At 37.8% G+C, this 18,837-nt stretch overlaps 1 protein-coding gene across 1 annotated transcript in view; it reads left to right on the forward strand.

Annotated features, from left to right (window-relative positions):
* The window catches only part of FMN2 (formin 2), a 372,598-nt gene that overhangs the window by 201,868 nt on the left and 151,893 nt on the right, over positions 1-18,837 (forward strand). The window contains 1 exon segment of the mRNA XM_045084643.1: positions 985-1,046. Coding sequence (XP_044940578.1) covers positions 985-1,046 — 62 coding nt within the window.

An 18,837-nucleotide genomic window follows, 5' to 3' on the forward strand; every position in this document is an offset into this window, starting at 1 on the left:
TGCCTCAATTATCAAAATAAACCTAACCAATTTGTGATTATCTACTTTGTGATTTTTCTCCCAGAAATCTTTGATCCTAGAGGAGTTTAATTGGCTAGTTGGCACAAATCGGAACAGGGCAAACTCACATCATTTCCAGCTAATATATATGTAGGTAATGCAGAATGTTTTTGATTAATTTGTGCCCAAACTGAGTTATAAAACATACTTCAAAATCCAACATACTTCTCAGGCTTAAAGTGCATTTAAGAACATGTACCCCGTTTTTGAATATTCATCCCATTTTTTCCATATATAAGCGTGGGCAGTTTGTATGAGAGGAATGGATTTGGGGCGCCTGCGAGGCTCAGTTGAGCATCCGACTTGATCTGGGCATATTTCACAGTCGTGAGTTTGAGCTTCACGTTGAGTTCCACGCTGGGCGTGAAGCCTATACTTAAAAAGTGGATTTTAAGGGTGCCTCTGTGTTACTCTCAATACCATTGTCAATGCATTGTCCTTTGATCATAACCATGTAAAGAATTATAACAGAAAATGCATCTTTCATTTTTATATTAAGTCCTTCGTTTAGAGATTAAATGTAACCTTCGTCCTAAGTCTAAGAATTGGCAGGTATAAGTATTTATCTCACAAAATGGGATATAGCAGTAATGGGAGTGATTAGCCCCCTTTTTCTAGTGTTTAGCAAATTTTTCAAATTCATGCAGTTGGACCTTGAAAGATAGATAGACTCAGAGTTTATCTTTGACCTTTGACTGGGTCATATGCATGGGATTTTGTGTTTGAGGGACAGATGAAAGCTTTACACTTTACCCCTGCTGAAATTCCTCGGACACAGTCTTGGTAGTAGAGTTCAGTGAATGTGTTGAAGGTAGAACACTATTCTGGAGATGATCACTGTTGTTCAAGATGGTCAGACACCTTTTTATAGCTGGCTTAAATGCCAATTTTATCTATTTTCTTTTGTATTTTTTTTTTCCACAGCTGTTGTGAACTTGGACAATTCTGTGGTTGATCTGGAGACCCTTCAAGCTCTCTATGAGAATGTGAGTAATAGAAGGAAATTTATGTGTGAGTATATAATACATATGCAATACTTGCCAGTATGTACATCTAGACTCATTGCCTTAATGTCCTTTAAGAAGAATTGATTTAGGTACACTGAATTTACTTAAGTATAAGTTAGGTAAAATACTTTCTAGGAAACCTACTGGACAAATGTGTGGTCTCATAATTTCAAAGAAGGTGGTTTAGAGCACGCTGTGTGTGAGGTTATTTACAATCCCTCTTTTGATGTATAATAGTCAATACTTAGGTAGAGGTTAATTTGAGCTGAGCACTGTTTAACTAACAGTGTGATCAGAGTTATCAGTTTAACTCTGATTAACTAACTCAGTTAATCTCCCCGAAAACTCTAGATAGGTTCAGTTATTATCTCCATTTTACATATGAGGAATTGAGTCATAGTAAGGTCAGGGGACTCGTTCAAAAATCACACAGCGAATGTGGTATGGCTGGGGTTTAATTCACTCTGGCTCTGTTTCTCTAAACTGAATAGCACTAATTCACATGGTGAGAACGTGATTACCTTATCAGGGCCTTTATAGTGCTTCTGATTATATTTAGGAGTAAGTCTCACTGTGGCCCTGTTTTGTAGCTGGTGTCTTTGAACTCTCGTGCTCTCTCTCTCTCTCTCTTTTTTCCATTTTGTTTCTACTCTTGTCTCTGCCGTACCTGGTATTTAAGCCTCCCTTTGTTTAAGGGGCATGGCCTTGATCCTTGACTTTTCAGCCCCAAGTCAAGGAACTTTCTGGTTCTGGAAAACACATAGTCAATAGGATACAGACTTTCTTCCCTGACTACTCCCTTGGCAACAATGTATTCTTGTATACTTCTCACTCTTGAACTTGGTACTTTTAAAACACATGTATATGGGGTCTCCCCTATGAAGTTTAGACCTTTGTAGGAGAAGATCTTTCTTGTGGTGCCTCACATAGAATCTGTTGGTCACGTGTAAAGTTCGTACCTGGTCAGCATGGTGAACATGGGGGTTCAGTTAGACGGACTCATTAATGGAGACAGAGAGAGGTTTGATGGTTGATTACGTAGTTGTCAGTACATGATGGAAAACTGGAAAAAATAAATATGTATTTAATATATTAGTATAGTAGTGTCCCAGTGAAGTGGGTGTTTAAAATATATCCATTTAGAGGTACAGAGAGTTTTCATTTCTCTTGAATCTTTGAACCAACCCTCCCCCAACCAGGAGAGCCCTGTGGAAGAAATGAGGGAATACCGGGGAAAGTAAGTTCTTCAACACATCATAATGATGTCTGGGGTTGGTATATGGGTGACTCTTTTTCTTACATGTACATATATACAAGTGCTTATGTATATACACAGTTTATATGTGTGTATATACATGTGTTTTGTATATTATATGAAGACATGAATATCTTAATCTGGTATATCCATGTGCAGAAATATATACAGAAAAAATACAGAAATGGGGGACAAGTGTATTTATGAGGAAAGCTTAATTTGGGGTCATTTAGAGTCTTTTATTTGGCAGTTTTTATCCTTTTAGAACAAATTAATTTCATGAAATACAAATTTCTAGCTCTGAATAAACTAGATAGCTACCCAGAATTTGTGTCTAATTTCTCTCTCTCTCTTTTTTTAAGATTTTATTTATTTATTTGACAGAGAAAGAGATCACAAGTAGGCAGAGAGGCAGGCAGAGAGAGAGGAGGAAGCAGGCTCCCTTCTGAGCAGAGAGCCTGATGCGGGGCTTGATCCCAGGACCCCGAGATCATGACCTGATCCGAAGGCAGAGGCTTAACCCACTGAGCCACCGAGGCACCCCTCTGTCTAATTTCTTATCATCATACTTGTGAAAGTTGAATGAGAATTATGGAACTGGTTAAATTTGTGGTTTTCTTAATGACCCACAGTTCTCAAAATATGAACATTTTAAACCCTCATTACCGTTTTCAAAGTGTCAACCATATTCTTTACATTTAGCAGGTTACAAAAGGGCGACAAAAGTTGTGTGCCATGTAAATTACAGTAAAACCGAACATTTTCCTCAAGGGTCTCAGGGTTCTGCCAAGTAAAGCAGAATAAATACTTGTGTGTCTACAAGCAAACAAGAATTAATGGAGATTACTTTTTAGTTGTAAGACTCAGAATGATACTACTTTACTCACAATCACCATCTTAAAATTCATTTTGGCTTTTGAGACAATCTCAAAGATGCAATAAAGTTGCAAGTTGCAGGTGTGGTACAAAGAACTTTTTTTTTTTTTCATCCTTTGCAAATACATTACCAGCATTAGGCCCCATTATCCCTGAACACTTTGGTGCATATTACCTACAAAGAAGCATACCTTTAACCACAATGTAACCATCAACATTAGGGAATTGGCTTTGATAATATTAATATCATCTAATCCTCAGATCCCAGTCAAGTGTTGCCAGTTGTTGCAATGATGTCCTTTATATTTAGGACATCTTTGAAATCTTGTCATGCTTCCTGGTGTCCTTTCTTTGGACACTTGCCTCTTCTGTGCTTTATATAAGATTATGTATGCATACGTCTTATCTTTCAACTGAACAATAAACTCCTTATTAGTAGGAATTTTATTTTCCATGTTTAGCATACTGGTTTGTATATAATATTCATAATAATTACTAATTAAAGAGTAAGCTGTTTTTGTTCTTGTTGTGATTTTATAATTGAGGGAGTGAAAATTGTTTATATCACCATATTTGATGTATTTTTTAAAAAGATCAATGTAAATGTGGTGATTTCAGAAATATTTCTTCAAAGATTCAGAATTATTGTATAAATAGTTAACCATTACCAGTCCAGAAATATTTCATTAGATTATGTGTGATTTTTCAAATAATGGTTTTGAATTAAAATAGTAATGTTCGGTCATAGGGCAAACTGAGCATTTTTGTTTCCTTTGCGTTGATGTAATTTTGGAGATTACTACCTCAAGAGCCCCTTGTTGCTGGAGAAATCTTGCCTTTTCTTAGGTTATTTTGAATCTTTTGAGTATCTGTCCAGTGGGTTGACAAGAAGCTTGGGCTTTCTCTTCTCAGTTGATATTGAACAATACGTACTTGAGTGAACTTAAGGCGAACCCAAAACCATAGAAGCAGTTACAGTTTATTTTTTAGTGCACAGTGCAGATAATTTTTTGTATGGTTTTCAGTTGCTGATCGTCTGTATGTTTCCACGTGACTGATACAAACAAGGCAGTGTGCTGTGTGAATGCCGGTCTCTGGTATACCTTGGTGGAAGTCCTTCCTACTTCCTACAGATTCTTCCCAAACTTTTCAACAGTATCATAGCTAGATTCAAATGTGCCAGACTCATTGAGCATGACATGATATAAACATGCTTTTAATACTCTGTCCCTCCTCTCCTACTCCAAATCACACAAGGGCACACCAGAAATTGTAATTCTGATACATGAAACTAGTGAGTGTACTGATCCCTAAAGGACTGGGTTTCTACCTATTTTCATCTACAGAAAGGGGCAGCCCAGCAACCCATGTAGCTTTATTTTTTTATTTTTTTTTAAAGATTTTATTTATTTATTTGACAGAGAGAGAGATCACAAATAGGCAGAGAGACAGACAGAGAGAGAGATGAGGAGAAGCAGGCTCCCTGCTGAGCAGAGAGCCCAATGCAGGACTCGATCCCAGGCCCCTGAGATCATGACCTGAGCCGAAGGCAGAGGCTTAACCCACTGAGCCACCCAGGCGCCCCCCCATGTAGCTTTAATAGAAGTTTTATATGTTCTTGATGGTATTTCATGCTGTGGAATGAATGGATGGATGGACGGATGGACGGACTCTTTGTAGCAGAAGCTCAGCACAGTAAAATATTCAGGCTATTTATCACCCCAGCTCCCTTCCCTTGCTCACTACCAGCTTCCTAACTCACTGACACATGGAGATTAAGTCATCTGACTAATATGAGCCAACTTTTCTTCCTTTATCACTACCACCTTCTCTATCTAAAAAAATTCTTGGAGCACCTGGGTGGCTTAGTGGGTTAAAGCCTCTGCCTTCGGCTCAGGTTGTGATCTCAGGGTCTTGGGCCCATATTGGGCTCTCTGCTCAGCAGGGAGCCTGCTTCCCCCTCTCTCTCTGCCTGGCACTCTGTCTACTTGTGATCCCTCTCTCTGTCAAATGAATAAATAAAATCTTTAAAAAATAAAAAAAAAAAAAAAAATTCTAGGAATACCTTTGTGTCTTCTGTTCTATCGTGTGAGCTGTTCTCATTCTGTACTTGTTTCTGTCCCTAGCTCTTTTTTCACGGCAGCTCCGATGTCCCTCAAATCTATCTATCAATCATCTACCTATCTATTTAAGATTTTTTAAATTTATTTGACAGAGAGAAAGACAAAGCAGGAACACTAGCAGGAGGAGTGGGAGAGGGAAAGCAGACTTCTGCCCAAGCAGGGAGCCCGATGTGGGACTTGAACCCAGGACTCTGGGATCATGACCTGAGCCAAAGGCAGATGCTTAATGACTGAGCCACCCAGACACCCCAGATGTCCCTCAAATTTAAAAAAGAGAGAGAGAGAGAGAGAGAAGGAAAGATAAAAATGTGCAACCACAGATGGGCTCTGAAAACATGTCATCAACAGGGAAAGCATCTCTGAGGAAGGGACATTTGGAGTGACAGTGGGAGTCACCCAAGAAGGAATTGGAATTGTTCGAAGCAGAGAGAACATTGTATGCAAAGATTTGGAAGCAGAAAAGAGGAGTTAGCTCACTGGCAAGAAGAAAACATGTGTGCGTAAATAGATCTGGAAGGAATGGGTTGGAGAAGAGTTGTGGCAGGAGGCAGTGGCTAGGTTCAGCGAGGGGTTTTAGGACCTTTTAAGAGAATTGTGGAATTCAAAATTTTTTCCTTTAATTCTGTCAATTTTTGCATCCTATATTTGGACACTTTCTAATTAGACCCGTACACATTTAGATGTATCTTTCTGTATTAATCAGTACAAAATTCTTCCCTCTGCTAATACCAAGTCTTGAAGTTTATTTTAAGTGATACTTAGATGGCCATTCTGCCATTCTGATACTTACTGCTTACCTGGGTTTTCTTGTTTTGTGTACTTCCAACTTACCTGTGTCTTTATATTGGAATTACTTATATTAGAATGTCTTGTAGGTAGTACATATTTTGGTCTTGTTTTTTTTTATCCACTCTGATATAGTCTTTTCCTTCTTGGAACATTTAAATTGTTAACATTTAATATAATAATAGTTATAGTTGGATTTAAGTCTATAATTTTTTGTTTGTCCCTCAGCTGTTGTCCTCTGTTGTGTGTGTGTGTGTGTGTGTGTGTGTGTGTGTTTATTTTTAACTTCTTGCTCTGGGAATTACAAAATACATCTCTAAACTTTGACACCTTGCTTACCTGGAGTAATATTACAAAATGTAGAAACCTCGATGATATCATGTAGGGCTTTTTATTGTCTCTCCTTTATTGTCATGTGAATAACACTTACGAGGTATGTACAACTCCATGAGACACTGGTGTAATTTGTGCTTTAAATGGTAATGTACATTTAAGGGACTTAAATGTAATCTTTCATATTTACTCCCATTTTCTACATTTCTGAAACTCTCCCTTTGTTCTTTTGTTCTTCTTGGTGGGAAGAACATTTAACATGAATCCTAACCTTTTAACAGATTGTTAGGTGTACGATATATGATTGTTATCTATGGAAATGATGTTGCACAGCACATTTCTAGAATTTTTTTTTGTTTTGCATAAATGAAATTTTATGTATGTTGATTGGGAGCTCCCCATTGTCCACTGTCCTCAGCCCCTGGCAACCACCGTTCTATTATTTTCTTCTTTGATACCTCATGCAATTGGTGTCCTACAGTATTTGATCTTCAATGTCAGCCTTATTTAACTTAGTGTAATACCATCAAGGTCCATCCGTGTTGTCACGTATTGTGTGATTTCCTTCATTGTTAAAGGCTAAATATTTTCCACTGTGTGTGTATATATATATAATATACTCACACTCATGCATATATATATTTATATTTATGTATTTACATATCATATTTTTTAAAAAAAATCTGTTCTTCCGTCAGTGGATGTTTGAGTCCTTTTCATATCTTGGCTATTGTGAATAGTACTACCATGAACACAGGAGTGCACCATCCCTTCTGAGAACCTAATTTCAATTCTTTTCGATTCCTGGATTATATGGTAGCTCTCTTTTCAAGTTTCTGAGGGACTACCATACTGCTTTCCATAGCAGCCATACAATTTTGAATTCCAGCTGACAGCGTACAATAGTCCCAGTTTCTCTACACCCTCCTCAACACATTTGTCCTTGTGTTTTGTTTTTTGTTTGTTTTGTTTTTGTTTTGTTTTGGTAATAGCCATCCTAACAGGTGTGAGATAATACCTCATTGTGGTTTTGATTTGCATTTTCTTGATGACCGGTGATATTGTACATCTTTCATATACCTCTTGGCTATTTGTATGTCTAATTGGGAAAAATGTGTATTCAAGTCTTTAGGCTTTTTTTTTCTTGTGCACTCTAGAGAGTGAGGGAGTAAGCACAAGCAGGGGGAGAGGGCGAGAGAGAATCTTAAGCAGAGAGCATGACCTGAGCCAAAATTAAGAGTCATACACTTAACTGACTGAGCCACCCGGATGCCCCAGTCAATTTTTTTTTTAATTTAATTTTTTTTTTCAGTCTTCCAAAATTCATTTTTTATGCACCACACCCAGTGGTCCATGCAATACATGCCCTCCATAATACCCAGCACCAGGCTCATCCTACCCCCCCACCCCACCCCTCCAAAACCCTCAGTTTGTTTCTCAGAGTCCACAGTCTCTCGTGGTTTGTCTCCCCCTCTGATTTCTCCCATCTCACTTTTTTCCATCTCCCAATGTCCTCCGTGTTATAACTTATGCTCCACAAGTAAGTGAAACCATATGTTATGATAACTGACTCTCTCTGCTTGACTTATTTCACTCAGCAGAATCTCTTCCAGTCCCGTCCATGTTGCTACAAAAGGTGGGTATTCGTCCTTTCTGATGGAGGCATCATACTCCATAGTGTATATGGACCACATCTTCCTTATCTATTTGTCTGCTGAAGGGCATCTTGGTTCTTTCCACAGTTTGGCCCGTGGCCATTGCTGCTAGGAACATTGGGGTACAGATGGCCCTTCTTTTCACTACATCTGTATCTTTGGGGTAAATACCCAGTAGTGCAATGGCAGGGTCATAGGGAAGCTCTACTTTTAATTTCTTGAGGAATCTCCACACTGTTCTCCAAAATGGCTGCACCAACTCGCATTCCCACAAACAGTGTAAGAGGGTTCCCCTTTCTTCCCATCCTCTCCAACACTTGTTTTCTGTCTTGTTAATTTTGGCCATTCTAACCGCTGTAAGGTTGGTATCTCAGTGTGGTTTTGATTTGAATCTCCCTGATGGCTAATGATAGTGAACACTTTTTCATGTGTCTGTTAGTCATTTGTGATTTTATCTGTTTTATGTGTGTTGAGTTTGAGGAGTTCTTTATAGATCTTGGATATCAGCCCTTTGTCTATAGTGTCATTTGTGAATATCTTTTCCCATTCTGTGGTTTGCCTCTTTGTTTTGTTGACTGTTTCCTTCTCTGTGCAGCAGCGAGAGAGAGAGATCACCGGTAGGCGGAGGGGAGGGGGAAGCAGGCCCCCCGCTGAGCAGAGAGCCTCATGCGAGACTCAATCCCAGGACCCTGAGATCATGACCCTAGCCAAAGGCAGAGGCCTGACCCACTGAGCCACCCAGGTGCCCCTAGTCCTGGGCTTTTATTTGTCAGGAGATTTTTGATTACTGATTCATTCTCCTTAGTTCGTACAGGTCTGTTCAGGCTTTCTTTTTCTTTTTGATTCAGTCTTAGTAGGTTGTATATTCCTAGGAACTAATTTGTTTTTTCCAAGGTTATCTATTTTATTGGCTTACAATTTTTTATAGTTTGTCTCTTGATCATTTTTATTTTTGTGGCATCAGTTGTGGTGTCTTCTTTTTAATTTCTGGTTGTATATATTTGAGTCTGGTCTCTTTTTCTTGGTTATTCTAGCTAAAGGTTTGTTAATTTGGTTAGCTTTTTTTTTTTTTTTTTTAAATTTGGTTATCTTTTAAAAAGTCTCTTAGTTTCCCTGATTTTTTCCTATTGTTTCTGTATTCTCTATTTTATTTCTGCTCTAATCTTTTTATTTCTCTTTTTCTTCTATCTCTGGATGTAGTTTGTGCTTTTGTAATTTGTTCCTTGAGGTATAAAGTTAGGTGGTTTATTTCTTCTTTTCTTTTTAAGAGTTTGAAAGTTTTTTTCCTCCTCTTTGAGGCATTCTTTTTTTTATTATTATTATTATGTCCAGTTAGCTAACATATAGCACTTCACTAGTTTTCGATGTAGTGTTCAACGATACATTAGTTGCAGATAACACTCAGTGCTCATCACAACACGTGCCCTCCTTAATACCCAACAGCTGGCTAACACGTCTCCCCACTCTCTACCCTCTGTAACCCTAGTTTGTCTCCTGGAGTCCAGAGTCTGTCATGGTCTGCCTCCCTCTCTGATTTCTTCCCATTCAGTTTTCCCTCCCTTCACCTGTGGTCCTCCGTGCTGTTCCTTATATTCCACATGTGAATGAAACCATACGAAAATTGCCTTTCTCGGCTTGACCTATTTCACTTAACAAGCAGGTATATCCACTCTGGAAAAGAGTATGGATATTCCTCAATATGTTATTTCTTCTTTTTTAATATAGGTGTTTATTGTATAAATTTCCACCTCAATACTGCTTCTGTTGCATTCCATACGTTTTGATATGTTGTGTTTTCATTTTTATTTGTCTCAAGATATTTTATAATTTCCCTTTTGGTTTCTTATTTGAACCATTGGTTGTTCAAATGAGTCTTGTTTAATTTACACCTACTTGTGACTTTTGTGGTTTTCTTTCTGCTACTGAGTTCTACTTTCATTCCATTGTGATCAGAAAAGATACTGGTATTGCATCAATCTTCCTAAATTTCTAAAACTTGTTTTATGAACTCTAACATATGATCTGTCCTGGAGAATGTTCTGTGTGTGCTTGAGATGCATGTGTATTCCATTGTTGATGGGTTAAAAGTTCTCTCTGTGTTTGTTTGGTCCACTTGGCCTTAATCATGTCCAGTGTTTCTTTGTTGATTTTCTGACTGCTTATCTATTCACTATTGAAAGTGAGAAATGTTAAAGTTCCCATCGATAAATTCTATTGCTGTTTATTTCTCTCTTCAGATCTGTCAGTGTTTGCTTTATATATTTAGGTGGTCAGATATCGGATGTGTATATATTTATAATGTCATATCTTCCTAATTTGCCCTGTTATCCTTATATAATGACCTTGTCTGTCTCTTATAATATATTTTTTAAAGATTTTATTTATTTATTTGACAGACAGAGATCACAAGTAGGCAGGGAGGCAGGCAGGGAGAGAGGAAGGGAAGCAGGCTCCCTGCCGAGGAGAGAGCCTCTTGCGGAGCTCGATCCCAGGACCCTGGGATCATGACCTGAGCTGAAGGCAGAGGCCTAACTCACTGAACCACCCAGGCGCCCTTCTTATAATAGTTTTTGACTTAACGTCTATTTTTTTCTGATGTGGGTATAACCTACTTTGCTGGTTACTATTTGCATGGGATGTGTTTTTCCATCCATTTAACTTTCAGCCTGTGTGTCCCTAAATCTAAAGATGAGTCTCGTGTAGATAATACAGAGTTGCATCTTGGTTTTTTTTTTTTAAAACCATTTAGTCCCTCTGTTGGTGACTTTAATCCATTTACATTTGAAGTAATTATAGTATTTGTTACCGTTTTGACAACTGTTTCCTGCTTGTCTTTAGAACTTTTGTCCGTCTTTGCTCTTTCTGTCTTCCTTTATGTTTTGTTGTTATTTTTTTTTTTTCTGTTTCTTATTTGTATGCTATGATCCCTTTTTATTTTTTGTAACTTCTGTAGGCATTTTCTTTGTGGTTACATGGGGTTACACAAAATATAATTATTATAGTTAATTTTATGCTGATAATATTTAATTTTACTTACATGTAAAAACTCTACACTTTTATTTCTTTGCCTACATTTTATAATGATTTCACAATTTACATATATTTCTCTCGTGTGTTTATTAGTTATTATACTTTTGGCTATAGTTTTAGTACATTTGTCTCTCAACTTTTATACTGGGATTAAAAGTGATTTTTTTTTTTCACTACCATTCCTGTAATACAGATAATCTATGTGTTTGATTTTACCGGTGAATTTTATACTTTCATATGTAATAAATTGTTTAGTGTCTTTTCATTTGAAGTTGAAGAATTCTCCTTAGCATTTCTTGTAAGACATGTTTACTGGTGCTAAACTCCCCCAGTTTTTGTTTACCTGGGAAGGTTTTTATCTCTCCTTTACTTTTGAAAGCAGTTTTGTTGAGTATAGTATTCTTGACTGACAAGCTTTTTCTTTCAGTGCTTTGTGTATATCCTCACTCCCTCTTGGTTTACATTGTGTCTGCTCAGAAATATGCTGATTGCCTTATGGGGATTTTCTTGTTTCTGCCAAGTCCCCTTTTTCCTCACTGCTTTAAAAATTACCCTTGTCTTTGACTTTTGACGTTTTGATTAAAACGTATCTTGGGATAAGCTCTTTTGTCTTGATCTTGTGGAAGTTCCTTTGAGCCTCATGAAACTGGATAGCTATATCTTTTCTAAGATTTTGGAAGTTTTCAGCCATTATTTCTTTAAATAAGCTTTTTTCTTCTTTCTCTCTCTTGTCTAACTAACTGGCACTCCCATAATATGTATATAGATCTGCTTATAGTGTCAGTGAGTCACGAAAATTGTCTTCACTCATCCTCATTCTTTTTTTCCTTTTTGCTTCTTTATCTACTGGATTAATTCCAATGAGCCGTTTCTGAGTTTACTGATACTTTCTTCTGCTTGATCTAGTGTGATTGAACCTCTTTTTTGAATTTTTCAGTTCAGTTATTGTGTTCTTCAGCTCTATAATTTGTGTTTGATCCTTTTTAATACTTTCTCTTTGTTGATATATTCTCACTTTATTCCTACATTGCTCTCCTGACCTCAGTGAGCATCTCTAAGATAGTAATTTTGAATTTTTTAGCAAGTAAATTTTCTATATCCATTTCATTAGAGTTATTTTTCTGGACATTGATCTTGTTCTTTTATCTGGAACTCATTTCCCTATTTCTTCATTTTCCTTGATTCCCTGAGTTGGTGTTTGTGCATTAGACTAAACAGCCTGGTCTTGTACAGAAGACCCTTGCCAATCACCTGTCCAAAAATTCTGGGTGCCTCTGAAACCTTCATGCTAGTCCCAACTGCTCAGTTTTTGCTTGCAGAGGCGTCCAGGTATCTAGAATATGCCAGGACCCAGTAGTTCTCTGAGGCAAGAAGGAAACCGATGTTTTGAGGAGCTGCTGAAAAAGTTGGGATGTTGGTCTAATTTCTTCACACCTCAGAAGAATGCTGGGAAGTGGAATTTATTGCCTGCTTGTTCTTTGCTAAGCCAGGGGAGGTAGCTGTAGCAAAGGCTGTATACGTTACAAACTGCTATTTTCCATGAACCCCTGTGGGACTAGTGAATGCTGCTATCAGAGACAGGTGAGTTACAAGTTAATCTCTTTTGGTAATAGCTAGAAGAGTTGGATGCTAGATATCTCGTCCAACTCCTTTACTTCTTAGCAAGAGCTGGGAGCTGGAGTTTGCTACCCATTCTCTGCACCCCGGGCCAGAAGGAGGAACTATGGCAAGTGCCTGTACTCTAATTCAGACTGTTGCTGTGTTCTTTGTAGCCCCCATAGGTAACAGTGAATGCTGGACTCTTGTCACTTCTCAGAGACAAGTGAATTAGAAACTAGACCCTTGAGTGGTAACCAGAAAAAAAAAAAAAAAAAAAAAAAGGATTACTCTTTGTGCAGACCAGAATCCTTACAACTCAGGGAGAAGAAGGATGATGGGGTTGTCTCCCAACTGTAATGCACTGTGCCAGTGGTGGAGATTATGACAAGAGTATGTCTCAACTTTTCCTATCAGTTTCAATATGGCTTGCTTCATACTTGCCCAGGGTGCAGGAGTCTCTTATCTAGTTTCTGGTTTTCTCACAAAGTGAATTGATAAATGTGTCATTGTTGTTGCGTCTGTGTGTCTGTGTGGGGAAGAAGAGTCCACAACTTCTTATTCCAGCATCTTGCTAACATTACTCCCTTTTACTTTGTTCTTAAAGATCAGGTTTCCCGCTAGTATAATTTCCCTTCAGCCTGAGGAAGTATGTTTAATATTCTTTGGGTACTGATCATTCCATAGTGAGTACTCCTTATTTTCTTTTATCTTAGAATATCTTTATTGACTTTCATTTCTGAATGACATTTTCATTGGATATAGAATTCTAAGTTGACAGTTTCTTTCTTTATGCATATGAAATATATTCTGTTTACCCCTGACCCTCCACTCTTTCTCATGGTAGCATTAAAAATATCTGGGCATTATTTTATTTATTGTGACTGAGTTTGATGAACATCTTGATTCTATATATTTGTGTTTCATCACATTTGGAAAATTTTCTACCTTCCATCATTCAACTCTAAAATATTCTTTCGATCCTGTTTTCTTAATCCTCTCCTTTTGAGTTTCCAGTGACACATCTTTTAGAGCTTTGGATATTTTCACAGTGGTCCCTGCATCTCTGTTCATTTATTTTCCAGTATTTTCTTCTCTCTGTTCATTATTTTGGATATTTTCACTGACTCTTTCCTCTGTCATCTTTATTTCAACCCATTCAAAGAAAAGTTTTATTTTCAATATTGTAATTTTCCTTTTTAGGATTTTCATTTGGTTACTTTTATAGATAAAGTTCTGGTTTTTTTGTGATTATTTTTGACATTCCTTATCTTTTTACTCATTTTAGTATATGTGCTGCCAAAGCAAGCACTCTTTTTACTCATTTTTAATATACTTTTTTAATGTAATGAAACATAGTTATATCAGTTGATTTAAAATCTTGTCTGATAACTTGAACATGTGAATCATTGGTGTTGGCATCTGCAGGTTTTGTTTTCTTTTTTGAGGTGATCGGATTTTCCTGATTTTTTTATACACAAATAATTGTGTATTTAAAATGTACATAATGTACTTTTTTTTAAAAGATTTTATTTATTTATTTGACACAGAGAGAGATCACAAGCACGCAGAGAGGCAGGCAGAGAGAGAGGAGGAAGCAGCTCTCCGCTGAGCAGAGAGCCCGATGTGGGGCTCGATCTCAGGACCCTGCATGAGATCATGACCTGAACCAAAGGCAGAGGCTTTAACCCACTGAGCCACCCAGGCGCCCCTATAATGTAATTTTTATATATGTAGTTGTACTTAATTATTTTCTTTTCTGAACAAAACTTAACATTTAAATGAATTCAGTACTCTCTCTACTGTACAATTTGGTTTTTGTTAAAAAAAAAATTTATTCATTTTTGGAAGTGCATGTTTCCTAGTATTGTGTTTTCTAAACTAGATTAAGTGAAATACTATTGTTTCTCTAGGTCGTGATGAAAATGTGTTGCTTAATCAAATAAGTTGAGGGAATCATTAACTTAAAAATAAAACTGTATAGTCATAATATAAGCCTAATCAAATGGTAAACTTCAGATGGGGAGGCATTTTTAATCGAATCCTTTTCATCGAATCCTCAAATTTCAATCAGATTTGTTTTGTTTTTCTTTCAATACCTTCAATCAAATTATTAACATGGTGAGGAGAATTGAGTATTTTGTAGTGTGGGAAATGTTACTATAATGCAGTTGAAGTAAACCCACACCTTCAGAAATATGTCTATTATATAATTCCAAGGAATTATCTATTATGTAGTTATAACTTAATATGGTTACTATCTTAGTTATTAAAAAATAACTGAATATGTAGCCCTTTTATGTGTTTCTTCCACTTAACAGTTCTTATGGTAAGAATTATTGCATGAAAATAAAATTTTATAATTGGATATAAATAGTCATTATAAGAAGTCAGTATAATTACTTTAAAGACCTCAAGTGTAGGGTTTTCTAGAGTAGATGCATGTATAATGTTTATTTTTGTGCTATAGAGAAAAATAAACAAATTTGAGGAAAATGGAGATTGCTCAGTATTTAAATATTAAAATTTAAATATTAAAATTTAAATATTAAATATTTAAAATTTAAAATATTTTTATCCAAAGATGATATTTTAAGTAAGAATTGTGGATGAGAATGCTGTGTGGATGTCCTGGTGATGAATCAGCCTAAGGTGTGAAGAAGTTGTTGTATTCAAGGAACAGCAGGGGGCCCAAATGAAATGGTGTCGGGAGGGAAGTATAGTCAGAGATAAAGATGCATTATGGGAACCAGTTCCTCTAGGGCCCTATAGGCCTTTGTAAGATTTTGACTTTTACTCTGAGCAAAATGGGAATTTTGCAGGCCTGCCTCTCTGCCTGCTTGTGATCTATCTGTCAAATAAATAAATAAAATCTTTTAAAAAAAAAAAAGATTTTATTTTTTGATGGAGAGAGAGACAGCAAGAGAGGGAACACAGGCAGGGGGAGTGGGAGAGGGAGAAGCAGGGGAAGTGGGAAAGGGAGAAGCAGGGTTCCTGTCAAGCAGGGAGCCTGATGTGGGTCTTGATCCCAGGACCCTGGGATCATGACCTGAGCTGAAGGCAGATAACTGAGTTAACAACTGAGCCACCCAGGCACCTCGAAATGGGAATTTAATACACCCAGAGTTTTAATCAGAGGATTCACATTGTAGAAGGAAATTTTGACTACTGACAAATAGATTATGGGGAGACAAGATGAAATGTCAGAGACTATTAGGAGATAAGAGACAATAATGACTTGGACCATAGTAGAAGTAGTGGAGTTGGTGAGGAGTGGTCAGATTCTGGAAATATTTTAAGAAATAAATCAATAGAATTTGCTGATGATTTGGATACAGACTATGAGAAAGAGGACTCAAGGGTGACTTCAAGAAATCTGGCCCAGGCAATAGAAACAGTAGGGTTGCCATTAGCTGATACGTGGAAGTGCTTTGGTTGAGGAGAGGGAAATCAGAATTCCATTTCGGTCCTGTTCGGTTTCAGTTGTCCAGTCACTCACACAAGGGGGTCTGTGGGTATCCTGTCCAGCAGTCTCAGGCTGGAAGGTAGGTGTGGGATGGTCCCTCAGTCTGGATCCAGTCAACAACTAGAAACCATGGAGTAGTGTCTATGGAGGTTTATTATAGTGAGTGATTAACCCGTGCTAGGAGAGCCCAGGAATGTCAAGACCACTCTAGGTGGTGTCGAAGGATAGGAGGAGAGTGCCCAAGGAAGGAAAACCCTGAGAGGGGAGCTCTCTCCCTAAGGCCGGGGTGCAGATCTCCCCTGGAGAATGTATGGGTGCAGCCTACGGTTCTGCCTGCATCATAGCTGCTCCCCAGTCTGGGCGAGCAGGAGACAGCAGGTCAGCAGACATGCAGGAGTCAGGATGCCGAGAGGGCAAGAAACCAGAGCATACAGTGTCTGTGCTTCGAGCCCAAGAAACAGGTCTCAGGTCACAGGTGAGCCATGGCGGGTGCAAAGGCATACAGAGCACGCTGTCCTCATCAGGCATGAAGAGGTCACCTGCCCTTGGTTGCGTGAGATTCTGCGCTCTGGTTTGCTGCCGCACTTTGGGCAGAGGACCCCCAGGTGTCCTCATACACCTCTACCGCTGATTACCTGTGCAGCAGGAGGATGAAAGGCAAAGGCTTGTGTGCTCGAGTCAGGAAGAGGAGCCCCCTTCCGCCTGCAGGGCTTCCTACTGGCAGAGGTTAACACCATGTTAGGACATTCTAAGAGCTCCATCCGTTATCCCGGAATGGGTTTATGTGCTAAATTGAGGGCTGGGGCACGTGGGTGGCTCAGTGGGTTAAAGCCTCTGCCTTCAGCTCAGGTCATGATCCCAGGGTCCTGGGATCGAGCCCCGCATCGGGCTCTCTGCTCGGCAGGGGGCCTGCTTCCCCCCTCTCTCTCTGCCTGCCTCTCTGCCTACTTGTGATCTCTCTGTCGATTTAAATTGAGGGCTGAGAGGCAATAACTGGCATGGATGGTAGGGAGGGTTGAGGCTCGGGGGAGGTTTGCCTTTTTTTTTTTTTTTTGGCGACTCATCCCTACATATGACCTCAGCCTTGCTCATATGAAGGTGTTTCCAGAAGGAAGAAGTGATATGTTCATGCCTGTACGTGGCTTGAGTTCTCCTTGGAAATCTTTCAGACTTTATGGTGTTAATAACTGTGATTATTGATCTCCGATCCGAAACAGTGTTTGAAAGATACCTGGATAGAGTCTTAATTTTTCCTTAATACTTTTTAGTGATACTTGAGGGGACATTTAAGTTTCATGTATAAAAAAATAAATTAATATATAAACTCAGTTTTTTACTATTCAATATGAAGAATAATCGTATTTACCATTCCACTACTTATACTTGAGGACAAAAAACATAGCTAACCTGAATCCTTTCCCATAAATACATGCTTTCTTTTTGCCAGATGCTTAAATGTCATCGGACTGTTTTAAAGTAGTTCTATTTGATCTCTGTGAAACAGATGGAAGTATTTGTTATACAAACCTTATTTAGAATGTAATCTTTTTTTTCTCCCCTCATTGCATATGTTTGGCAGTCAGCTTTCTCTTCTAGATGTGAATGAATTTTGGGCAGTCTCCAAATCTAAACACACCCTAATTTCAAAAACCACAATCCTGAGGGCCCGATTCCTGTTTACGGAGGAATTAAAACCTAGTGAAACCACATAGTTACTAAATACAGTACATCCTACTGAGTTTTTTTAAAACAAAAATCTTTATAGTTTATTTGGGGTTCGTGACTATCATTGAGTTCAGAGAGTAAAGTTCCTTCATGAACAGTATATAATATTTACAGTTGGTTAAAAATATCTATTGCTCCCAATTCTTAATATATCCTCCTTACGTGGCCAGGTGAGTTTGCAGGTAGGTGGAAAGTGATGGGCTGTGGAAAAGCGGTGGAGAGTACTTAGGGCGGAGTCCTTATTTTTTTCTTGAGTGTTTTGAATGATTAATTTCAAGCCAAAAATGTGTCTGTCAAAATGACCACGTGTAACTATCAATTGAATTGTTTATCCCCAGATAATGGTTCAGTTTTTCCTTTATCTCATATTTAAGAAACATTAACTGTTAAACATTAAAACCAAGCCAAACCCTGAAGTGAATCCCATTAGAAGTTCAGATGAAGAAAAAATATAAAAAATATAGGAAGAGAAAAAAAAAAAAACCCACACCTCTTTGTAATTAAACAGTTCTAATCCAATTAGAAGGAGAGGGGGGGAAAAAGCAAGTAGGGTAGAAAGAATTAGAGGTTTAACTTTACACTTCTCAGGATTGGATTTCACAGGCATACTTTATAGTTTTAGTAATCTTTACTTAGGGTAGTAGTTGACATACCATAAACTTTAATCTGGAAGAAAGTTATAGCGCATGTCACATGATACAGCGTCCTCAAAAGTGTATACCCTATTACATTAATGAAAATGAATTGGATTAACCATCTGTGTTCCCATAACTTCCTAGAGGTATTTAACTGATTCATGTTTTAAGCAACATTTAATCATTAGTTTCTTCAAACAAATGTGAGAGGAGTATTGGCTTTCTTCACGTAGCTATTTTAAAACAATACTCTCATATTTCATTGTTTTATTGAGTTGGTTCATGGAATT

This window comes from Mustela putorius, unplaced genomic scaffold, assembly GCF_011764305.1.
Source record: "Mustela putorius furo isolate JIRA1106 unplaced genomic scaffold, ASM1176430v1.1 tig00000785_pilon_pilon_pilon, whole genome shotgun sequence".
In the NCBI taxonomy this organism is placed as follows: domain Eukaryota; kingdom Metazoa; phylum Chordata; class Mammalia; order Carnivora; family Mustelidae; genus Mustela; species Mustela putorius.